Here is a 25,986-nt window from a genome sequence, read left to right on the forward strand (position 1 = left end):
CTATGCCATCGGGTTTGGAGATCTTTTAACCGTTTAATTACACGGTTGATATTTCCGAAAGAATAATTTTGAAACCTTGTAGATTTGTTTTTAATTTTTTTTTAATGGTTGATACCATGTTGTCAAATTAGCTTACACAATGGCACTCAAATTGTCATCCTAACACAGCTAATAGACTTTCAAGGAACATGACAGATAAATCAATCATGCGCTTTATAACTGTGGTAAGATTGATGAAAAGACTGGGAAATGGGTAAACCCACTTACCCCAAAACGTTTTTCTTACTTCAAATAGCATTTAGCTTAGCTTTATTTTAATGAGGCCTATTTGCGGAAAAGAAATGACGGATAGCAAAGTAAGCTGCCTGAAAACCAAGTCAACATCATTTATTTTCCAGGAATCATCTCAAACTGTTCTGCACTGTCCTCTGTACAGCACCTCGACGTAACACGTACTCTTTGATCCGCTTTCACTTTCCTTGATCTCTCTAAAGCTTCTGACACCCTGGAACATAGTATTTTAATTTCCGAGCTCGGCAGATACGGTGCAAAGAGGGCTTCCTTTTTGCAACGGTTCAAAAATGATCTCATCAATCGTAATTAGTTCGTTGTGACCAATAACCACAACTCAGATTGTGATAATGTTGTCTGTAGAGTACCTCACTGGTCAATTCTTGGTCCTCAGCTTTTCTATTTATTATTTATATTTATTTATATTAACGACCTTCATCGTCCAGTGATATGATTGCAATGATTTTTTATGCTGAAGACACCCAACCTGTTCTGTTTTGCGAGCTATTTGGCAAGTTGTGTGCAGCACAGTATCTAAAGGAGTCGGTATGTTCTCGAGGTTATGTTGCAACATTAGCTCTTTGTATTGCTTTATTGTTACGATTGATTGCTTGAAATAAAATCGAAATCAAATGGATGGAGGTAGGGGTCGTCAGTCAGGGGAAGGTTCAATTGGGAGGGAAGGAAGGGATCAGGTTTTACATTCAGTCGGGGAAGTATTATACCTCCTCCGGATGTAACGTATTTTCTTGGACAACCTTGTAATAACATATTATTGTAACCTACTTTGTCGTCTAAATATGCCTCAAAATGCACCACTTGACGTCTCATCTTTTGTTTCTTGAGAATACGCTTCAAAGGCACAGGCGCATAACAACTCCTTTATACACTACTTCATTCGCCTCTGACCTTCCCGAAAACGTAAAGTTCATACAAGTCTGTGTCGTTTCTGTTTCTTAATAATGTTTATTCTTTTATTTTGATTAGGTTCTTGTTCCACTTAATTCTTGCCATAAATGTCTTGATAAGTCTATTAGTTCTGTTAATAATTATCTGATATAGTTTAAAAAATGGTTTGAGAAGTGTGAAAATGATATGTTGAAGTCCAAAAAATAACATAATTAGACGTTTTCTGCAGGGCCTATGATGTAAGGATATTATATGGATGGGTGTGCTCTTATCAGCAACAAGCAAAACTTTAACATGCATCTCGACATACATGATTTATGTATACACATATAGTTATACCAAACCCTCTACCGAAACATCGAGTCAAGAGACATACGAACTCCGCCTTATGATAACTTTCTTTGCAGTTTCTTTGACCGAGCGATTACAAATGTTTAATAATTCAAGAAATTCCAGTGTACTAAGTAGAGTTGTTAATATTATTCTGGAACGTGCATTAAGAGTGTGTATATTGAATCTTGTCCTTTAAATTTGTCCATGTTTAATATTTAGTGGCAGGCGACAGAGAGAACTCTGAACCGGTAATTGTTTGATCGCAAAAACCATCCTTACGTGATTATTAACTTGGGTAATCATGAACTTCACAACCAGATTTACTGTTGTGGTTTCATATAAAGTTAACAAGAAACGCAACTACATACACAAAGCTTTTCTGTAGGAGATATTATTCTAATGCCTCACAAAATGCGGAAACTATTACAATTAACTTGCAATTACTAACTTAGACCAGTGCAGTCAATTAAACATTACTACGAACTACTTCAGATAGGGTTGGATAGGGTGGGGCCGAGGCAAAAACAGTTTTAAAAATAATAAAATACATTGACGGGCAAACTTTTATTGCAGCTGGGTAACGGAGGCAAATCTATTTATGCATTTGTATCCAGTGAGTTGCGTCATAGTATGTAATAGTTCAATAATCATACACGTCTTTATCTAGCATAAAGTAATCTTTAATATTACGTTATGACACGATACAAGTAAAACATTAACAATAAATATCAAAAGTAATTAGTACAGAACGATAGGACTTGCAATAGTTCTCCTTTTCATCAAATTTATCATTCTATTATTTGTTAATGTTTTTAAATCTGCAGATGGCAGTAGCCTACATCCTGTAAGCCTACATATGCAAGATATTCAGCATCACAACACTATATTTTCAAGAGAAAACTTTTAAGTTTTAAAGGCAAACAAAGGTCATGCTCAGTGAGTCAGATCGGCATTCGTAAAAACAAGGGTTAACTAACGTAGTAAAGGAATGCTGGCATGGAAATTATTAGCCTACTTTGGTAAGAATTTAGACTAATAAATGAAAAAGAGAGTATACGCAATCTAAAAACCATGTCGTATCCGGCATCGTTACTAACATCTGTAACCTAAATAACCTTTTCTTTTCTTTAAGTACTTATGGAATCGATAATTGTCCTAAACCATACAACGAAATGAAAAGATGCAGGTACCGCATGTTCGAATACGAATGTAAAATGCTAAGCAAAAATGGTATACATGTATATCGCTACATGAAGAGAACGGACTGAAATATATGAAGGAACTTTCACTTCCTTTTAGGCAAAACTTTAACAAATTAGGGTACGTTTAAGTTGATTCTGCACCGACTGGATTTGGTAGTGGCTGGTAACCTGTTTGATTTAATTTGCGCATGACCGTTCTTAAAGCCACACCCATAATTACCAGACCAATCAACATGAGGAGAGCCAAAGCAGAAAGGACAGTTACGAACATGTTGGTCACACCTTGGTTTTCTTCATTTTGCTTTGAGCTGAATCTCACTATTAAACAAACAAGAGAAAATGACAATTATTATTCATCTGTTCAATGAAGTCGAAGTGAATGACTAAACCATTCAGAACATAGTTCAGGAGTAAATGAATCCAATGCGAAGAGTTCGGCACAACGGTATAACCCATTGATTAATCGTTTCTACTTTGAAGGATTCTCAGCAAGTACTTTCATATTTTCAGATCACCTTTTTTCCTACTTATATTACTACAATCTACATATTTCTACAATCAGTTGTACAGCTACCATCGCTATGGTTTAAATGAGCTACATATTTCTTGTTTTTGTATGGGTTTGCTAAAATGTCTAGTATCGTTGTACTTGCATATGTAATAGATTGTTGTTGTCTTACGAACTTCTTTCAATAACAACATATCAAATGCAACCGAAGTTCTGTAGAGCATAAAGATGATGACAGTCAAGAAGGAAGAAATAAAATATATTACAACTTACGTGCGTCGAATGTTTCCTCGTTATCTGACGGCAGTATGAAAGGCCCTTGGAAAATCCTTGTTGCTTTCTGAATAGGATCCTGGACAGATCGACGATTACGGCTGACCTCGCAACCCTGACGACACTCGGAGGTAGCATCGCCGACATCGCAAACAACGACTTCACAGTGAATCCATACCTAACAAAAATAGGAATTTGGGAACAAGACCTTAGCACGACATCGACGGCAGCATTCTTACGATAAGAGAGGTTGAGATTTGTCTTCATCCATCGACTGCCCTCTTAGCTGAAAATTGTAACCTTTCTTTTCCTCAATATTTACTACTTTGAAGTATGCATGTCGAAGTACTACCTTAATGCACTATTTCTTGTTGCAAATAATAAATCATTGTATTCGTTTCTTCTTATATTTTTCTCTGTCTGAAGAAAAAACATATTGTTTATATATTATAAATACTCATAAGTGAAAGCTTGGCACTTCAAAAGGAAAAAAGATGTTTATTCAAGAAATGCGCAACGTTGGTAGTCAACATTCGAGGGCTGTGATTTGCTCACTCTCCTTCCTAAAAGGGTGTTTGAACGCAAATTAGTTAATGTGTTTATGTTGTGAACATTGAGACGGTGTAGTGATTATTTGATATTGATTACATTGGCAAAAACCCTATCATGCCATGTTATGTGCGATCAATAAAGAACCTCTTCTTACCTGTGAATTATTATTTCCCAGATCCTGCCTGAAACGGAAACTTGAGATTTCAAAGTCAGCTTGCGTCACCTTGTTTGGTGTCAGCACCCGAACGGGAGCATTGTTAACACCACACCTGAGAAACGAAATCAAAGAAAACTATAATCATCTGCTATGATTTATCTTCGTGAGATAAGTTTCAATTCTCAAATGATCTTTCTATAAAGTAGTTTATATATTTAGCTCGATGCATGTCTTTCCTCATGATTGATGTCTCATAACCCATTTAGGAACAATGGCAGGGGCGGCGGAGACAAGCGGCAGGTGACCTCAACATAAAAAGTACCTTTTCATATTTATAGTGGAAAATGCCCCTTGAAACATAAACCAACATATGATTTACAGGTGTCCAGTTTTTTAAAAGCATTCAAATACTGCCATTTATGGTACGTAAAAGCACTAAAGAGCCGTTTGTGGCACAAAGTCACATGTTTAAATGACCCTCACTGTTTGTGCCCCTTGAGATTGAAACCCACTTTCGTCGTCCCCGGCAAGTATTGAATATAGAGATAACAGCCAAACAACTAAAATAACTTGGACTGCTGTGTGAAACGTAGCATTGCCTTAAGTTAACCGTAATATCAAAATTTACCCACACACTTGTTCTGAGACACCCTCGGAAAATAAATCTGAGTGATTTTTCTTTAAAAACTTTAGTCGGAAAGAAACTGTTACAGGCATTGCTATCCACACGAACGTTCATAGGAAAAAATCTTTTATATGAAGAATCAAACTATGACTTAATATCGGATGGAAAGGCTAGACTTTATTATCCAACTTTGCACAAAAACTTACTCATTTTGTATAAATTCGTAAACGACCGTTCCACTGAATGCCGGTGTGGGTGTTGCCCTACAGCTTCGAAGATGAATTTCTAGGTTATCTGCACCTCGTTGGAGCTCTGCTCTGAAGTACAACTTCGAACCAAGCGTCACCAACACTGGGTACGAGTAATATCTCTGGGTGTAGCTGATGTCGTTATACATAGCAAAATCGAAATCAAAGGACCCCTGTTCTGTTTTCACAATGACATCACTAATCGTTTTGAAATGAGACTGGAGTTGTTTACTCCTATCGTATTGACAAATGATTGGTATTTCGACTGCTAAGTATACCACGATGTCACTGTCGGTATTCATAATGGTGTTTCTGTATATACTCTGATTCTGGTTTTCCTGTAAACAGACAAATGCGAACGGAAAGTAAATACAACTTGCTTGTTAATAACTGATGGAAAAGACTTTAGTTTTGTTTTTGAAGTATCTATAGATTGGCATGCTACTTTAATCAAGGAGAATTAACAGATCCATCCTTCCATTCATTATATATGGAACAATTTGGGACCTTTACTTAACTGATAGCTGCGAATGATGAAAACCTACCGAATAGTTAGTGTCACATCCAGTGAGGGAGCTGTTAAGAGTTATATAGTCGCCATTGAATACCCCTTGGCAATTAACGTTGTATGGGTTGTTGCCAAGGTAGAGATCCCTCGCATGGGCAGAACTTCCCACCAGCTGCTTGGGGATATTAACTTGAAAGAAGGTTGGACCACAGTGTAGAATAATGTCATCTGGATCATAGCCTCCTGTGAATAAAAAAGAAGAAGGTGAATATATTTCAGTAATATATGAAATAAAAATGGATTGTTGAACAAAAAATGAGAAACGCAAGCCAATATACTAAGCAACCTTTGCAGGATTTCAATTACACAGTACGATATGCTTATGACTCTGGATATCTTGATACAGTTTTTTTCTGGAATCTTTGAAAGATTATTGCTAGGATGTGTAAAGATTTTTGCTAAGCATTTCTGGTATAGGTAATATATAAGTGCAGGTTTCGGAAATGTGTAATCAACACACTAAGATATACTGAAAGTTTCATCGAGTGATTTGAAAATGAGAAGCCTTATATTCAGGTGGTCTGATCTACGAGCGAGTAATTGGAGAAGGTTGCAGGGCTAACCAATTAAACTTGAAGGAGGCCAAACCTATTACTGTACTGAAATGACTTTATTTACTTAACATTAACAGATATCTTAATGCACTTTAAGAAGTCAAAGTTATTTTACCTCTGTCTTTTTAATAGGCGTGTGTGTTGTGTACTATAAGTACCATAAGTTCTTACCTGGAGATGGTGTTGCATCAGTATTCCAATCTAATTAGAAGAAAAGAGGAAGTGTAGTTTAAGATATTAAAAGCAAACAATTTCACAAGTACGTCTTTGTAGGATGGTATACTAAATTGTATCTTGCGAGTGACATAAAGACTAGATTGCAGAGGGCAGGAGATTATGTTCTGTCTAAACTTGCGATCATTAGCAAGCACCTAGTATATTCGGATTGGGTTCTTGATTAAGTTTCTACGAGATCCAGAAGAAATCATTGGCTGAAAAAAAAGGTGAGACTGAATCAACAGCAAACCCTAATCAGAACAGGAATTTACCCCTGACTAGATTGAGCAGTCTGTAAGACAAGCCGGCAGGGTGGCCTATAAGTTCCTCATACCGAATTAGTGTTTTACTAAGGGTCACATGTTTTGTGATCGTATTGAAATCTTTCGACTTAAGATAACTCCGTATATAATGTTAAATGTGTTGACAGAGAAACCAATGCAATTATTCTGCCATGCAAAAAGTTTTAATACTTAGATTCAGCAGTGTCAAACCCACTTCCTATAAGAGATAGTAAATATTGTAAAAAGAAAGAAAAACATGTGAAGCACAAGCACATGCATGTGGCTTGATGATGTTATACTTATACATAACCAAGTCTTCAGCCTTGGGAAGGAAGGAACATTAAATATGTGATATTTCCCAAATGGAATAATATTTCCCTTAGCTGTATCAAGACATTATTCATGACAACTGTCTCCATCGCATATGTCAATAATAATAACTCGATTTGTGTCTCCTTTAATTTTATTCCATGGAATAATGAAGTCAATTTACAAATTTATCTTCTTTTACTTCATTATTTGAAGCTATTTGATTAGCCTAATCATTATCGTTATTATAAGACTGAAGTATTAAATGAGATCCGTTCGAACGTTTTATCAAACTCAACTCGAACAAATCTAGCAATGAGAGCTTACCCGAGTCTGTTGAGCCGGTATTCCAATCTATAAAGAAGAAGAAAATGGGTTTTTAGTTAAGTCATGCAATATTTAAATTTCCATCATTTTCGCATATGGGGAACTAAATATATTTTGTTAAAGGTGAAAGTAGGAGAACAGCTTTGGGAGAGGAGATTATTCTTTCTATAAATAGTAAAATTTGAAAAGAATCTAAACCGATCACTGCTTTAAAGTGGAACCGTTTCATGAAAATATGAACCATATTTCGATAACGAGGTTAGTCTGCTGTTTATACACTTAGTGAATCATCTTTAGTAACTGTTTCGGGTATAAATTTGAGATATGGTGGTAGTCTGTTGAGGAGCTCTTTGAAGCAATTATTGCATATGCATGAATGACGTCACGAATAGGTACCTGTCATAACTCATATATGTTCACAACAGTTTTATGTTAGCTTACAGCAGCTCTTTACTAAAAAAAAAACGATCTAATGTGAGAAACGATACTGTTTATTTCAACAACCAAGAAAACGTGAGAATACAAATTGCAATTCCTGCATAGTACGATAATTTAGTTTATCTACGTAACCATTCACTTTATAGTACCAAATTTGGAAGCCTTTTTATACCATGCATGAACCATATCTGAACAAACCTTGACACCAGACGCCAACGTCTTCGTAATGAGAGCAGTCATGAACTCCAAATCCGTTGTGGTTGCAGTCAGAGAGAGACGCCTCATATCCATTGCATCCAACTTGGTCCATCCAAATGGGGCCCGATCCCTGTCCAAAATGCGCGCTAGTGTAATACGTGTAAACTGATGAAAAGCCCAACTGACGACAAGCTACCTGAGCATCACTGTAACCCCATCCATCATCACATATCGTACCCCATTGTCCAGCATACAACACCTCCAAACGACCGTAGTCAGAAGTTCCATTCCTCAGGCGGATACCGTCTATGTCACCCCCTGAGGATACAACCGAGGCAAGATTGACCATATTGCCTTAATTTTTATAGAAACGTTTATCTGAATATAGAACAATATTTAGGCATCTTTGTTTATGCTCGAACGTAACCATACGCAATAGGGTACCTGTATTCGCTTTCTGTTCTCTGAGTCCACCTTAATGTCCCATGCAGGAAATTTCAAAGGTTTACAAATAAAACAACAATAAAGAAGATGATATTTAATAGGCATGAAACGTTCTACACTGGGTTCACCTTTGCTTGTTTTAGCTGGCAACTTATTGTACCCCACCTAATGACAGCTTAACGGTTAAACTGTGGGGTCTTCCAGTTTGCATTAAATATTTACTCACTGGCTCAGAATAAGAAATATGTACAACCCAAATGACAAAACCGCTTCTACCAGAATGCTATTGAGTCAGTATTTGTACTCTCATTCTATCTAAGTCATCCTTATTGTACTCGTACTTATGATCACTATTTTGGATTTGTAATCTTTTAATGATATACTTGAGATATTTTCAATAGTTGTGTTGGAACTATAGTATAAACTACACATACTAGTAATCGTTCTTAGAGCCTTGCAATTGTGTACACATTATTTTACTCCTACTCGTACTACAATAATGGTTTCTCAGTACTGACACTTGCGAAGCCAAAAACATATGCAACCAAATATGAGTATAATACATTACATGTTGTATTTGCACTAAAGATTAGTATGACAAACAATTAAGATATGGTTATATGTGCCCTAAGTATTTATCTTTAGAAATAACTTAGGCTATTAACATATTTCAGTTTGTTATCGTACACCTGGCGTGCTACACTAGTGTGAAATGAGATAGATGCTTCAAACTCCATGAAAGTTTAACTCACATCTTGTTACGGAAGTAGTTGTATCAGGAGTTGATGTTACTAAGTATATATATATGGAGGGAGGAAGAAAGATAGAAAGGTTAAATCGGTATATTGGAATGAGTAAGGGCAGGGGGGCTTTAACTAATAACCCGTGGCAAAGGTTGAGTTCAAGTGGTAGAAGCAGAAATTAATATTAAGAAGAAACAAAATTCCTTCTTATTATCAGAAATAAGCACCTAAATATGTAGTGACAAACCTGAAGTAAATGCTGGTGATTCATTATTAGATATTACACTAATGTAACGTTCTTTGAACATTACATGGGAAACTACTTCTGAACGAAAACATCACACATAGCAGGCATGGACCCAAGGTTTATACCAACCCCCGCTTCAACTTCACGTTGCGAATTAAAAGTTGTTATGAACATCATATTGTTACGAGACCTTCCTACATACTTAATTTATAGTCTTAGTATACTTCAGAATGCAACATTTGATGTGTAAACATTTCACTGTTTCCGAGGCCAAGACTCCCAGAGCCCCCTTCTCCATAAACGTCAGTCCGCTAAAATAAACTGAGTGCCAAAGGAAGATACTTAATATACTTATACTATGTCACTCATGCAAAACTACAACAGCGCTTCCGCCGATCATTTCACTGGTGATGCCCCCATTTACTATTTAAATGTGTTATACTCACCAAATGAACAACTACCAGTCTCTATATCAATATCGTCTAGTGCAATATCGCCAGTGTTACTACTTCCGCGAACTCCTTCAAAAACAACCTGAAAAGACAGATCAGTAATTTATCTTAGCCTGCGGCTGAATCGGGGTGAACACGATTGGATACATATAATCCTGAATCTTATGACGACGACGGTTTACGTAAGACTAAGACTTCATAAAAGTGATAGTCCGAAGCAAATGACATGTGTTTTTGACATTCGTAGCGTTACGTTTAGAATTAATCATTGATTAACTTGTCAAGTATTTATTGTTTCTAATCAACTTGAAACAGTGCCCTCTCGCTTTACATCATCTTTGGACATCCCTCCAAGCTCTTCCACTACAAACAAAGAAATAGCGGTTCACAATTACCTGTGTTGTTGGATAGACATATACCTGCACCTGTCCTAACCTCCACTGGTTACCTTGCGAACCGTACATCGACCAAATAGGACTGCCAAGAGATGAGGTATTGGCATAAACATGCAAAGAGCCGATTGTTGATCCGTTCATGTGGTAGTAGAAGTTAACACAATGAGTGCCGTATGTTTGTAATGATCGACTGTGGAGGCGTGCTTTGTATCCATTATAACCATAAGAGGTTTCTAAATAAACATAATAACCCCAAGCTGTAGAGAACGGAAAATCATAAAACTCAATTTATTACTGAAGTTGGCTGGATGTCTTTCATATAGACATAAATTTGAAACGCGCTTCAGGTAACGACCGGAAAGGACTGGTAAATACGATTTTTGGGGCTCTTTATTTATATCAAGACGTCTGAAATTTACGAAGGATCAACACACACTGAACATGAACTGCATCCATCTAACTTATATGGTTTCATAACTTATATGTTAAACAATGTGTATACCCTTGGGATTCTTAATAAGCAAAACTCTAGGGAAATTATGATTCTTTAGTCAGCAGCAAATATTCTACATCACCGTGTGCAAAGCATATCTTGAGAGCATGTTTTATTATTGAGGTATATCACAGAACTTTTTGAATGTATCTGGCATGATCGAGATACAAAAATGTCTTTGTTCTTCATGTTCAAATCATTTGGATGCAAAGGTAGGTATTACCAAGGAAATTGTAGGAGGGTGTAAACATTTGTAAAGTAATAACAAAATGAAAACAATAATAACAAAATTATTGATTTTTTTAAGGATAAGTGTTCTTGTAAATATCACGTGATCCATTACAAAGTGTATTGCTAGAAGAAATACGATATTCTGTACTTACACGTTCCGCTAGTATGGTCATAGTAAGGTCCTGTTGAATATGATGGGGTGGATCCAGTTCTCCTCGTCCAGTCAAGTTGATCATTATATGACTGGCTGTAACTACAGAGCCCCGTCTCAAAGTCGCAATCTAAATCTCCAGTCACTACAAAATGGAAAAATTATATGATAGCTATTATTACAGAAATCTTAAGGTTCTTTCTGATGTTAGGGAAATTGTTTAAGTGATGTAGTCATGGGACAGTTCTTTTAACTGTACGTCCTCATTTGTTTCCTGAACTATCGACATCTTGTATACATTTATATGCATAGACGAAGGATGTGTGTTAAGTTGTTGAGGTGTTTGATTGTGTCACATTATGAGTGTGGATGTGTTCTTGTTTTGTATTCTGCCTGAGGACTTAGATATGATCTTAAAGTGTGTCGTCATTTTTTGACTTGTTTTGGACTATCAAAACCTGCTTTAACGTTACAATCATTTTCATAACTACTTTCATGTACTGTAAATACATAATGCAGCTTCTTTTTGGTGTTCAGAAACTTCTTTTAAATGTATAAGTAATTCTATAGCCTTGTATTTGCACTCGTTATTGTACTCCTACCAGGGTAAATCTGCTTGAACTTATACTCGTCATTTTGGATTTGTACACCTTTACTGGTACATTTGGGATATTTTCAATAGTTGTATTGGAACTATAGTCTAAACTACACGTACTAGTAGTCGTTCTTAGAGCCTTGCATTCATGTACACATTATCGTACTCCTACTCGTACTACAATTATGGTTTCTCAGTACTGACACCTGAGAAGCCACAAAACATATGCAACAAAATATGAGTATAATACATTACATGCTGTATTTGCACTAAAGGTAATTATCACAAACAATTTAGATATGGTTCTATGTGCCCTAAGTATTTATCTTGAGAAATAACTTAGGCTATTAACATATCTCAGTTTGTTATCGTACACCTGGCGTGTTACACTAGTGTGAAATGAGATATATGCTTCTAACACGATGAAAGTTTAACTCACATGTTGTTACGAAAGTGGTTGTCTCGGGAGTTGATGTTACTAAGTATATAAAAAGAAAGATAGAAAGGTTTAATCGGATTATTTGGGAGGATTAAGGGGGAAAGGGGGCATTTAGCTAATAACCCATGGCAAAGGTCGAGTTCAAGTGGTAGAAGCAGTAGTTAATATTTAATGAAAAACTTCCTTTTTATTATCAGAAATAAGCACCAAATATGCAGTGGCAAAGCAGAAGTAATGCTAGTGATTCATTGTTGAAAATTATACTAATATTACGTTTTTTTGTACATTAAATGGGAACCTACTTCTGACAGAAAACAGAGCATGCGTGGAACCAAAGTTTACACTTAGTCTATCTCCCCCTTCAACTTCACATAGCAAATCATAAGTAGTTATGAGCATCATTTTGTTACGAGACTTAATTACAGTCCTAATTTATAGACTAAGAATAGCTCAGAATGCAACATTTGATGTCTAAACATTTCACTGTTTGCTAGGGCAGGACTCCAAGAACTCCCTACCCCATAAACGGCAGTCCGCTTCAATAAACTGAGTACCAAAGAAAGATGCTTAATATACTTGTAATATGCCACTCATGCAAAACTAGAACAGCGCTTTCGCCGATCATTACATTGATGATGTCCCCACTTACTATTTAAGTGTGTTATACTCACCAAATGAACAACTACCATTTGCAATATCAATATCGTCAAGTGCAATATCGCCAGTGTAACTACTTCCGCGAACTCCTTCAAATACAATCTAAAAAGACAGATCAGTAATATATCTTAGCCTGCGGCTGAGTCGAGGTGGACACGATTACCCGATACTCATAGCTGGTAAAGTAGCTACTGTCCTGTAACACATGTTACCGTGTTACGAACTCAAAGTAGTAATTTACTGATGTACGGTTGTGGGACATGAACAGTAGTTGCTGTGTACCAACCTTGTAGTGCGAGTTCATTAATACTCGATTCTAAAATGAAGTCGTATCTATTCTCTTAATGCTATAAGTAAGCCTATGGATATACCCGAACATGGCCTTTCTTCATTCTCGGTATGACGAATTGTCGTTATTTAACGAGAGATGTGAACTGGGATCAAGCGGTACCGTACCTCCTTTACTTCATATCGTAGGCAGTCTCATCTTCATAAACTCCTTGTCCAATCGCGCAGTTCTTTGTCTTACACGGGACAAGTTAACAGCTTCGCAGTTGTTACAATACCACCTGTAACACATGTTATCGTGTTACGAACACAAAGTAGTAAATACTGATCACTGTTGTGAAACATGAACAGTAGTTGTGGTACCAGCTATGAGTATCGGTTGAGACGATTGGACACCAAGATACGTATAATTCTAAATCTCATACTATGTTTGTCGATGACAGAAATATTTTCTGTTCAGCTTACAACTATGAACCTTTGAAACAAACCGTTCCTAATGATTTATGTACTTTCACAGATTGGTTTGCAGCTAATAAGTTTCCCCTTAATATTGATAAAAACAAATGATATCGTCTTTAATTCAAATAGAAGTATGACCAACATTAACATATGTATCAATGGTAAACCACTGCAAAGTGTTATTTCGAAAATTTCTCAGGTGTTTTCATAGACTCCAAGCTCACTTGGCGTGAGCACATTAATCATATTTCCTCTCTCGTTGCAAAAGGCGTAGGCATCTTGTCAAAACTTAAACACATCCTTCCAAGGAACGTTCTAGGGTCTCTTTATCCAACACTAGTAATACCATATTTGACTTATTCTTGTATCATTTGGTCTGGCACAAGTAATCATTTGTCAAACAAGCTCACTATTTTACAAATGAAAGACATCAGACATTTTACTCTCTCTCACCCGAGGGATCACACAAACGTGTTATTTAAGTCTATGAATAAACTGAAGCTCACTGATCTGTTCATTCTAAATGTTCTCAGTTTAGTTTATCGTTCATTACACGATATGCTACCAAACACTCTGAATATATTCTTTACACAGAGCTCAAAGATCCAAGCTCACAACACTAGGCAAGCTGATTACCTGCACCCAAGGCTATGTCACAACAATATCTCTAAAAATAGCTTACATCATCGGGCCATTACACTTTGGAATCCCCTACGTTTTACTTTAAAGGCAATGACTTCTTAGTTGCTTTAGAAGAAGTTTCCATAAGCACTTCATCAACATGTACCCTAATTGGGAATTGTTTTTGTCTACTACTCAATTATTGCTTGTACTTTTTCTAACTGGGGGAGGAGGGAGAGGGAGAGGGAGAGGGAGAGGGAGAGGGAGAGGGAAGGCGCGGAAGAGTAACTCTGTTGGCTTTTTTTTGCTCTCTTTTCTATTTGTATAGTTCTGTATTTTTTTCAGGGAGACTCACTACTCGACAAGCCCTATAGGCTTTCTTAGTACACTTCCTTTCACACGTTTTGTTTCTTATCTCCTTAAATGTTATATGTCAAACTTTCATTGTTTATAATCAACTTGAAACAGTGCCCTTTCGCATTATGTCACCTTTGTACATCCCTCCAAGCTCTTCCACTACAAACAAAGATATAGCGATTCACATTTACCTGTGTTGTTGAGTAGACATATACCTGCACCTGTCCTAACCTCCACTGGTTACCTTGCGAACCGTACATGGACCAAATAGGACTGCCAAGAGACGAGGTATGGGCATAAACATGCAAAGAGCCGATTGTTGATCCGTACATGTGGTAGTAGAAGTTAACACAATGAGTGCCGTATGTTTGTAATGATCGACTGTGGAGGCGTGCTTTGTTTCCATTATAAGCAGAAGATGTTTCTAAATAAACATAATAACCCCAAGCTGTAGAGAACGGAAAATCATTAAAAAAAAATTGTTACTGAAATTGGCTAGTGGTAGACATAAATTTGAAACGCGCTTTAGGTAACGGCTGGATAGGACTGGTAAATACAATTTTTGGGCTCTTTATAGTTATATCAAAACTTCCGAAATTTAACGAAGGAGGATCGATACACACTGGAACTTTAACAAGATCTATCTGAATTATATGGTCTAATAACGTATATGTTAAACAATGTGTATACCCTTGGGATTCTTACTAAACTTCTTGTAAATATCACATGATCCATTGCAAAGTTGATGGCTTCAATAAAAACGCTATTCTTTACTTACACGTTCCGCTTGTATGGTCAGAATAAGGTCCTGTTGAAGTTGATGGGGTGGATCCAGTTCTCCTCGTCCAGTCAAATTGATCATCATATGACTGGCTGTAACTACAGAAGCCCGTCTCAAAGTCGCAATCTAAATCCCCAGTCACTACAAACGGGAACAATTATAATAGATATTGTTAGAGAAATCTTCAGGAAATCTTTCTGATGTTAGAGAAATTGTTTACGTGATGTAGTAATGGGACAGTTCTTTTTACTGTACGTCCTCACATATTTCCTGAACTATCCACATCTTGTAAATAGTTATATGCATAAATGAAGGATGTACAGAGGTGTAAAGGTGGTTTAAATATGTCACATTATGTTTGTGGATGTATACATGTTCTGTTTTCTGCTTGAGGACTTGAACAAAAGAATTCCAGGTCCTCGGATGTCATTTAAATGAATCACCACGTCCTTGTTAAGGTTAGGTTGCATGGATTTGAATAATGGAAAAAACAATGGGGTCCTCAGTCTGAATGTACAAAACACATTTGTGCGTGTGTGGGTGTGTACAGTGTTTTCCTCGTTATGTGGGCATTCTAAGAAAGTTTATCCATCATGTGAGTTACTCATTTACGTGATTTGTACAAAAATCAGAAATATTTAGGAAGTCCGATTATCAGACCCTGCTTTTAACGATACAATTATTTTCATAAATACTTTATATACTTTAAATACATAATTTGTCTTCTTTTTCAAATCAATCCTTTTAAGTATATATAAGTATGTATTATTCTATAGTTGAATAACAGTAAAGTAAGATCTTGGTGCTTAAATCATATAACAATACTTGCCTGGTGTATCAGTTGTTGGCCACCAAGCTGATAAAATAAAAGAAAAGAAAGTTTTTCTTTTCCATATACTAAAATTTGCCATTTAAATATAAGATCTAGTCATTTGTATCACGGTTACCTTATAGGGCTTTTCATGAAACTACTACAATTTGACAGTGAGCATTATCAGATAGGAATGTAAGACCATTATTTATATTTTTTAACACTTTTTGAAAATGGTTTGTTTATTAAAGCATAAGGAAGAATAACAGTAGCCTCTGCGAATCATTCCAGTTATAACCTCACTATTCTCTAAAGCATATATGCCCTATTTGATAACACGTGGAGTCTATCCTCTACCGTCCTTACAAAAGATTAACAATATCTTTGCCTTATCTCTATCAATTGGAACACCCATTTGTACACCTTTTTCTCTATTAGGTACTTTCAAGTCACACTTCAAAGCAACCTGAAGAACTGACAGCCTAAGCAGTACTGTGAATTCAATTCTTCTATCCAATAAATGTTAGAAATTGTTCATACTGTGAAGACTTGTGCTTTCAAGCATGAAATGGGTCGCAAGTACAGATGGGTATTAGCACAGGAAAACTGTCTCAACTGGCTGCCATCAAAGGCATTCGAAGGCCATGCAACAATTTTGGATCCCTTGACAAGCGATAATTGTTTTGTTCTTTTTCTTGTGAGGGTGTACAACTTTTAAGGATATGACAGACAGACCTCCCAGTGAGCCAACATGTTCTTATTCTTCATGTTTAACATACTTTGACAACGAACTGATGCGTCTTCTTTGTGGCCACAGTCATGGACACCAAATCCATTATGACTACACTGAGAAAGGGACGTCTCGTGTCCATAGCATCCCACATTGTCCATCCATATTTGTCCAGTTCCTTGCCCGTAGTATGCATTTGAATAGGCCGCAATCGCTGAATGAAAGCCTAGCTGACGACAAGCGACATTAGCGTCCGAGATGCTCCAGGTATCGTCACAAATTGTACCCCATTCTCCGTTGTAGAGGATTTCTACCCGGCCATAATACCAAGAGCCACCTTGTAGCCGGATACTATTAATTCCTTCTGCAAAAGTTATATAAAACATAATCATGAAAAGTCAAAATTACTAAAAATTTAAATGTCAGTAAAATATTTCATTTTTCATGTTATGTGAGGGAAACATCCATCAAGTAACTGGTTGTTGCAGTATATACATGATTAATGTAAAATGAATCAGTCTAACATGGTGTGGGAAAACTATGCCAAGATAGGACTTTGGTCATACTAATGGTTCCAGTACCTTTTATGAAAATGCGTCAAAACTAGTTGATTTTAAGTCAATTAACACCAACTTACATTAATTAGGTTTGAACCGTTTCGTCATATCTTATTTACTTACGACTGGAAGTTGTCAGATCTGATGACGTCACACCACTTGAACAGCTGCCAAACTCGACACCAATATCGTCCAGTGCAATGTCCCCACTGTAACTAGTTCCGCGAACACCTTCAAATACAATCTGTAATTGCAATACACATTCGTTCATCTTCATACAAATCTAAGTATATCATTTCAAATGTAGCCACATTCAGAAAAGGATTTAATATTGATGGCTAAAGATTTCTTGATATTTTAAAAGTAAAGACAAATATACGAGCAAGTAAAATATAACGCTTTAATGTCAAATAATTTCCTGATTTATAAGGGCTCGAGTTAGCTGAATTGTAAGTAAAATAATGTTACCATAACTCAGAATCCTTACATAGTGAATACAGCATGAAGTAGTCGCCAACAAATCATGAAGGCTACAGTTTATGACGAATGTCGCAAAGGCGAATCCAGACGAGAACCAAGGACCATGATCACGTCTTTGATTTTTATTATATTTTTTGCACTGCAAAAATGGATGGACGAGGAAACAATACCGGTACATAAAGATCACACCTGCTTCGTTTTCGTTAAAAAGAGTTTTCCATGTTGCGATAATTATTCCTACATTAGAAACATGAATATATTAACACCTAACCAAACAGAAATATGGGAAGATGATCCCTAGTCATATGACTATACTTTATATATTTGTGGAAAGAAGCATGTCTCGTGGTAGTGGGTTCTGCAACAACAAAAAACTGTCACACTTCTGTGAGAAATATGTTCATGTTCTGATAGTATTTTTCTCTTTTGCAAAAGTTTGGGAGAACAAATACCTCAAATATTCAATCCCGAAATCGAGACTTACCTTTGTGGTGGTGTATACATCAATTTCGATTTGACCCAAAAGCCACTGGTTTCCTTGTGACCCGTACATCGACCATATAGCATAGCTCAGGGATGACGTTTCGACATTCACGTGGAGAGAACCTATCGAAGTTCCATACATGTGGTAGTAGAATTCGACACAGTGTCTACCATATGATGAAAACGATGGACTCTGAAGGAACGCTTTGTATCCAATTGAACCATACGACACTTCTATGTAAACATAGTAACCCAACGCTGTAAATTTATGTAAAGTTACAATGTTTTGTTAGTACACAATACGCTTTCTTTGTTAAGTACAATTTAATAGTGGCTGTTTCTGTTTGGCCAAATTTTTATGCTTAGTATTCTTTTACATTGATTTCCTTTTTTCAATAATTCCCTTCAAAATTAAACTTTACTTGACTGTATATGGGTTGGTAAAGTGAATCCTTAAGCCATGGTGACGCTGTATATAACCGAGAGATCAAGAAGGACAGCTAAGGTGTGTCATTTGAGAGAGACAGCTTTTCACTTGGAAAGAAATGAGTGAAGGATGTATCATGTTACACATTTATACAAATGAGTAAAGTTGGTTTCAACGCAGAATTTGCTCTTACGAAACACCCTTTAACACCCTTAGCTTTGGGCACAATGTGGAAGGTTCGAATTAATTAAAACCGTCCGATCTACTGTTGTAAAGCGTAACCGAGATTTAGTTAAGAGTATACTATGACTAAATCATGCATAGCATGTATAATCATGACACAGGCATAATTCAGAATCCCAATTCTACAATGTAATTCTTTTTGGTTTTGCTTAGCTTTGTCTTGTCTTGTCTGGTTTGGTTTTCTTTTTCTTTTCTTTTCTTTAAAATTTCCCTTGTGTTTTTGTCTACAATGGTTTGTTAAAGCTGATGTAACAAAACAACCATGGTGTATTTCATTTACTAAAGATGTACGTCACCTTTTTGTGAGAAGTGAAAAAAATAATCTCAATTTTTCGAAAGTGTTAGTAAATTACAGGCGGAACTTTCTCTCCCCGTTTGAAGTATCTTCCAAAATGTCCTTTTTCATGCTTTCATCATTGTGTATGATCCTTGGCGTTCCTCTGAAGTAAATTCAACCATGCTTTTAATAATATATTTATGATTACGTGATTAAATCTAAGTTACTTACAAGTTCCAAATGTATGATCCACTGAAGGTCCAGTATTGATGGAAGCTGTGTTTCCTCTTTGTCTGATCCAGTTATATTGATCGTCAGCTGCTTGAGTATAACCGCAAAAACCGGACTCGAAATCACAGTCCAAACTATTGTTGACTGAAGAATGAAACAAAGACAACTAAACAGCTATATGACATTTGATCTCGTTCTGGCTGTTGTGGACATTATGCTCAACTAACAAATATTGAGTGAGTGAGTGAGTGATGATCGATGGGTCCAAGATCATATATCACGACATTAATATATCACGATAATCGCTAACATATCTTAGCAAGCCAAGATTGATACATTTGAGATGAGCGGACCTTTACTGCCTGAAGCAATAACTTCAAACTTTATATGAATAATGATACGTTGGTATAGGTAGGTAAAACCGAAACATAATAGTATGGATTTTATTCATGGATGTCTCTGATGGTAAAATAATTGATATGATACTGACAATAATAAGTAAATAATTCCTAATAATATATATGTGTGATCTTTTTTTCCATCTTTGTTCTTGTCATGTTAATGTGTGGAATGACCAAAGTTTGAAAACATTGCTGTGGGTTATTAACTAACAATCATGAATAGAAAATGATCTTACAGTGAGTCGTAATTTCTGGACTTGTCCCCAAATCATCAGCTGTTAAAAAAAACAATCGTGATATAAATTTAAAAACAATTTGTTGAAGTTATTAATTGTTAATTAACATTTATTATTGTTCAGACGCTGTAAGCTGTTTTTTCATCGTTTATTGTAATCGTTTATTTAATATATATATATATATATATATGTGTGTGTGTGTGTGTGTAATGATTCAATTCTAAGCCAAGATAGTAACGTTTGGGAAATTTCGGCAATACGTGAAACGATAGAAAAAGGAAAGGAAAATATATCTTACAGACTGTATTTGGTCTAGGTCGGTCTGTTGTCCAATACGTGGTTGCTGTCAGTGAAGAGAGTAAAGTAAAATATTGACGTTATGCAGAGGAAATGTATGGTATGCTCTATAGTGAACGCAGTGCTTTCGTATTAGCTTTTTTAAAGCATGACATATACTTTCAATGGTGGAGTCCTAAAGTGTGGACTAGCCTGCGCGATGACATGAAATTTATTTACATTTTACAATTAAAAACACAAGAAACGGTATGAGAACATACTTCGGCATATTACACTGGCGTCTTCGCTGTGCGCACAATTATGGCTTCCAAATCCACTGTGTTGACAATCAGAAAGGGAACTTTCGTATCCATGGCAACCAACATCATCCATCCAAATACGACCATAGCCCTGGCCATATATAGCATTTCCATAGCCACCTGACGCGGAGGAAAACCCTAATTGTTTGCAAGCCACGTGTGCATCATTTATATCCCAGTCGTCGTCACACACTGTACCCCATTCTCCGTTGTATAGCACCTCTACTCTACCATAGTAGTAGGAACCACCACGAAGCCGTATGCTACTGATGTCGCCCCCTATTTATAAAAACATCATATAGTGAACATTTTATCTTCGATTAATGTGAAATTTGTTTGGAAAGTGCAAAGAAAATTTACAAATTATTTTATTTTATCTTAAGCAGTAAGTTTAGATCAGAAATTCAATATGAACATCAAAGTTAGAATTTGTTGAATCAAGTCAAATATAGCAAAAAAGAACAAAACATTTGCATTATCTTTCACAATGTTGTTTCTTCCTATTTTTTACAACAAAAATTAGATCTACTTCTGTTTAAATATACAGACAATCAGTTCTTACATTGTGTCCATGGCATTTGATCTGTCCTCAGACCATTATCTGAAAGAAAAGAAATATATATGAATCGTTTTCCTGATATGGTATAAATGATGTGTCATTTTTTTGTTACACCCCATTCAGCTGTTTGCGTTTGCATGCTAAATATCTCTTGTCATGAGATACACTTTAACAGACACCACTTTCTAAACTTAGTTCCTGCTGTATTAATTATCAGACGATAAAAATCATTACAAGGTCTGCTGGTTTCTTGTTCTTCTTCGTCTTCGGCAAACAAGCATGAAACACTTAGTCTATAAAGAATAGAGTAGGTCATCTACTTCAACCCTAAGGCATAGACCTATATCACAATTTCAAAGCTGAGGTGTTTGTAGCCTTCCCTAAATGCATGCAAAACGGGCCATACCCCATTATTATTATCGTTTATTGTCGTAAATTGCTGTGAGTTGTTAACTAACAATCATGAATAGAAATATCATCTTACAGTAAGTCGTAGTTTCTGGACTTGTCCCCAAATCATCAGCTGTTAAAAAAAAAGTAATTGTGATTTCTTTTTAAGAACATTATTTTTTTAAATTTTTAATTGTTATTATACACAGTTATTTCTAAGCCTTGCAAACATTTGTTGGTGTTCCAGACGCGGTAAAGCCGTTTTTGTCATCGTTTACAAGAAAGGAAAACTTTTTGATACTTTTAGTATTATTATGAAAAAGAAACAAAGTATATGACTAAATGGCAGTGTTCTTATTAGCCATGACTTGAGTTATTCAATTTCAACAATGAAGCGACTCGAACAGATTTGTGAAGATTTGTCTGATAGAGATAGTACATGGATTCGAAAGAGTGACCCCATTCGAGTCAGGAAACAGTATTTTATAATAAGTCACGTTGAACTCGTTACAACTCTGTAAAGGGGTTAAATGGGCCCAATGCCTACAGTTCCTTTGTTCTGACAGTGTGTCATGGAAGATGTTAACGTCTCAGCATAAGAGACACATGTAGAATGGTTCAATTTTAAAACAAGATAGTAATATACGTTCGGGAAGTTCTTTAGAAGGTGGGTGACTTATGAAATGTTGCTATATTTTGTACAAACATGAGAAAACTTTGAAACTATCCCATCTATAAATAGTGAATCGATAAAAGTATGAAGAAAGGGAAATATGTCTTACAGACTGTATTTGGTCTAGGTCGGTCTGTTGTCCATGACGTAGTTGCTGTTAGTAAAAAAAGAAAAGTGAAATGTTGACATAATGCAGACGGAATGTACGGCATGCTCGTAAGTCCATTTGTGCATTCTTGTTAGCTGTTTCATTTAACAAGTTTTAAAGCATTTCATGAGCGAATAAAAAATGTTCATATACCTTATGTTGAGACCATTACTCAAGTAAACCGTATACTCACGTTAATGTCATAAAAGTAAGTTTAATATCGTAAACATGTATTTGTCTTAGTTATCTACATTGTCTAGAGGTTGGTATACTGATAGCGACATGTACATAAAACAAATTATTCATTTATTATTCTTTTATTGTGTTCACTCATTGTAACATTCCTTCCTTCCGTCGTTCGTTCGTTCGTTCGTTCGTTCGTTCGTTCGTTCGTTCGTTTGTTCGTTCATTCATTCATTCGTTTGTTCATTCCTCCTTTATTGATCCATTCATTTATTCATTCATGCCGTCATTCATTCACTTAAGAGCTGACGACTTTCAGCGGAATATACTCAAATGAATATTTCATTTCCATTTGTGCAGTCTATTACAAGTAAAAGAAACATACAATAATTGAGAAACGAACTATATTTAAGTTCTTTTGAAAGCCTTATGACAGACTAGAAAGGAAAAAACATCTCTCATTCAGCATCTTGAATGTGTCCTTATCAAAATAAAGAGTATGCTACAATGCTCAGGTAATTCCAGAATGTGTCCTTATCAAAATAAAGAGTATGCTAAAATGCTTAAGAAATTAAAATGCGTAAAGTGTTTGACATATGTTTTAGTTCAGGAGGGAGTGGGAGCGTTCATCAAATATGTTAATGATGAAAACTGGGTTTGCTTCTCCTTTAACGATTTTAAAAATGAATAACAAAATTGATGACCGGTGCACTTGACCATACTTAAGATTAAACTAGTGAATCTTTAACCTTGCTTATCGGTCAGTTTATTGATGCCAGTGTACTTGCAAGATAAAAGGGACAAACATAATGACATGGAAGTAGGATTGTTGTTATGACTCAATTTCACATAACCATGCGAAGTATGCACAAAGATGACAGTATCAAACAGGATGGTACACACGTATGGGCATGGCTGTCATATTGGTTTTAAAGTGAGGGTCGATTCGTGGGAGATTTTAGATTTAGGCCTGTTGCTCAGGTCATTTGGTGAGCCCAAGGCCCAGCCAACCTAATGTAAACTGTAGGATCGGTTGAAAGAGAAAATAAAGCTGTCCTTGGCATTGAAAATATACCAGTCTGAGGGAACAAAGTTAAAAATTCATAAAATGAATTGATCAATAAAACTAGAGAGATAAGAGCGGATCTTACACTAATGATTAGTCAGTTCTTCTGTAAATCCATCGACTATTAGTAAAAAAAATAATATGTGACATTGTCGCTTCACTTCTATTTTTTATAAATTTCGACCATTTTGTTGTTTCTTTTCACCGTCATTTATAGGTCAACTATAGCATTTTACATCCTACAGTAAGCCAGGGGTAGGTCAGTTAAAATATTTTACATTAAGTAAACCATATTGTGAGTTATTAAGGACAAGACAACTTAGATGGTCATTTCAACTAATGGTGTCGAACATTATTTTCTCTTTAAGATAACAGTTACATATGATTGCAATCACCGGAATGTCCTTCTTAATAAATTTATCTTTATTCTTTACAGACCCATCGCTCCACCTAGAAATTCCACAACCCTCTATTTATCATGTAACATGTTCATGCACCTCCTCTACCATCTTCCACTCAAAACTCCCCAAGTGATAGTGCAAAACATACTTACTTTGACAGCGCACACTGGCATCTTCGTAGTGTCCGCAGTCATGAATCCCAAAGCCATTATGACCACAGTTTGAAAGAGAACTCTCGTGTCCATAGCATCGCAAGTCGTCCATCCAAATACGACCAGACCCTTGGCCATAGTAGGCGTTATGGTAGGCACCATAAGCAGATGGAAAGCCCAGCTGTTTGCAAACTACGTGAGCATCATATATGTCCCAGCTGTCATCACACACCGTACCCCATTCTCCGTTGTATAATACCTCAACTCGACCGTAAGAATAGGAACCATTTCTCAGTCGGATTCCATCAATACTACCCCCTACGTATTCGTGAAGAAAATAATACATATTAGCAAATAAACGACAACCGCCTTATTTCCATGAAGGGAACATAGCACCACACGTCTCTAGCATAATGCGCGGTTCAAGAAGTTATGCAAAATGTTCAAGTTGTGGCTCTTTCAGAAATATTTATGAAGGTCCCTTCTGGCGCTCCCATCCCCTCCTCCCCAACCCCCACCCCACTCCCAACTCAACCAGCACATGCATCCATCATATTATGAATAGTACAGTCGTCCATTAAAAGGGGTGGGGGTTACAGTGGGTAAGGCTAAGAGGAAAAGTCTCATATCAATATATGACAACCTACTGGCAAGGTTACAATGTAACCACACATTGGTTTTATTAGGAGTTACTCATATGCTTTGTATTTAGTGTATCATTTCATCATATTTTCAGTCCTCATTGGTGGAAGCAACACGTAAAGGGACTTTGACTTTGAAACAGTTAACGAGTAAGTATAGTTTTACAATGGAAAAGAAGGAAGTATTTTCTTACATCGGGTGAAGTATCCTTGATCTGTCGACTGAACATTAGCTGTAAAAAATAAATAATAAAAAAAAAATCAATATAAATAAACAAAATATTCGTTTGTTGTTTTTTGCCTGTTTGGTTGTTGTTGTGTTTGCTGGGGTTTTTTCATGCACATAAGAACAGGTATTTAGGCTGCTCTCTCTAAAGTAATTTGTTAATTGATTAGGTCTAATTAAAGTCATATTGGTTAACAAAATGAATAAATATGTGAAATACTTAATTGAAATTTAATTGCTTTAACTTTATATGGTTGAGGTGACAGAAAGATATTGATTACATTAATACTACACTCATTTCTTCTTACAAATTATTTACATTTTTGAACAATCCGTGATGAAATAAAATTGACTTCAAAGATATTCCTTACAATTTCAACGAGAATATATAAGATCAAAGTATTGGTGTATGTGCAGCGTGAACCTCGAGGTACATAACTATCCAAAATCCACAGTTAATATTCACATGTCTTAAAGACCGAATATTTCAAGGATCAAGACAGAGAGTACACACGCAAGATAAAGGCGACAAACAGAATTAAATTAAAGCAGGAATGTTGTTATGACTCATCGTCACGTGATCAAGATAAGGATGCACAAAGGCAGCAGTATATCAAACAGGATATACACACGTTTGGGGTAAATTTCTGTGATCTTGTTTTTGGGTCGATCCGTGGGAAACGGTCTTCTGATGATTGGAAAAGTAAGTTGTGGCTTTAGATTTAGGTTT

The 25,986-nt window shown here is 36.1% G+C and overlaps 1 protein-coding gene across 15 annotated transcripts in view; it reads right to left on the minus strand.

Moving 5' to 3' along the window:
- Positions 1-1,908: 1,908 nt before the first annotated feature.
- LOC139968642 (scavenger receptor cysteine-rich domain-containing protein DMBT1-like) overlaps positions 1,909-25,986 on the minus strand; it is a 36,856-nt gene continuing 12,778 nt past the window's right edge. For 6 of the 15 annotated variants that reach the window (XM_071972849.1, XM_071972848.1, XM_071972846.1 and 3 more), the window contains 29 exons: positions 25,225-25,263; positions 24,390-24,707; positions 22,549-22,593; positions 21,861-21,899; positions 21,380-21,418; positions 20,779-21,096; positions 20,520-20,564; positions 20,222-20,260; positions 19,585-19,728; positions 18,408-18,664; positions 17,567-17,687; positions 16,936-17,250; positions 16,175-16,201; positions 15,343-15,486; positions 14,756-15,012; positions 12,854-12,941; positions 12,183-12,221; positions 11,150-11,293; positions 10,274-10,530; positions 9,873-9,960; positions 9,189-9,227; positions 7,993-8,310; positions 7,357-7,383; positions 6,392-6,421; positions 5,644-5,849; positions 5,057-5,436; positions 4,223-4,337; positions 3,517-3,694; positions 1,909-3,053 (listed from right to left, as the gene is read on the minus strand). In XM_071972849.1, the coding sequence (XP_071828950.1) occupies positions 2,860-3,053; positions 3,517-3,694; positions 4,223-4,337; positions 5,057-5,436; positions 5,644-5,849; positions 6,392-6,421; positions 7,357-7,383; positions 7,993-8,310; positions 9,189-9,227; positions 9,873-9,960; positions 10,274-10,530; positions 11,150-11,293; positions 12,183-12,221; positions 12,854-12,941; positions 14,756-15,012; positions 15,343-15,486; positions 16,175-16,201; positions 16,936-17,250; positions 17,567-17,687; positions 18,408-18,664; positions 19,585-19,728; positions 20,222-20,260; positions 20,520-20,564; positions 20,779-21,096; positions 21,380-21,418; positions 21,861-21,899; positions 22,549-22,593; positions 24,390-24,707; positions 25,225-25,263 (4,250 nt within the window). In that variant the 3' untranslated portion in view covers positions 1,909-2,859. The remainder of the gene's footprint in view (positions 3,054-3,516; positions 3,695-4,222; positions 4,338-5,056; positions 5,437-5,643; positions 5,850-6,391; positions 6,422-7,356; positions 7,384-7,992; positions 8,311-9,188; positions 9,228-9,872; positions 9,961-10,273; positions 10,531-11,149; positions 11,294-12,182; positions 12,222-12,853; positions 12,942-14,755; positions 15,013-15,342; positions 15,487-16,174; positions 16,202-16,935; positions 17,251-17,566; positions 17,688-18,407; positions 18,665-19,584; positions 19,729-20,221; positions 20,261-20,519; positions 20,565-20,778; positions 21,097-21,379; positions 21,419-21,860; positions 21,900-22,548; positions 22,594-24,389; positions 24,708-25,224; positions 25,264-25,986) is intronic. The other 9 variants (XM_071972855.1, XM_071972860.1, XM_071972858.1 and 6 more) reach the window with 7 other exon arrangements.

This window comes from Apostichopus japonicus, chromosome 6, assembly GCF_037975245.1.
Source record: "Apostichopus japonicus isolate 1M-3 chromosome 6, ASM3797524v1, whole genome shotgun sequence".
Taxonomy (NCBI): Eukaryota; Metazoa; Echinodermata; class Holothuroidea; order Aspidochirotida; family Stichopodidae; genus Apostichopus; species Apostichopus japonicus.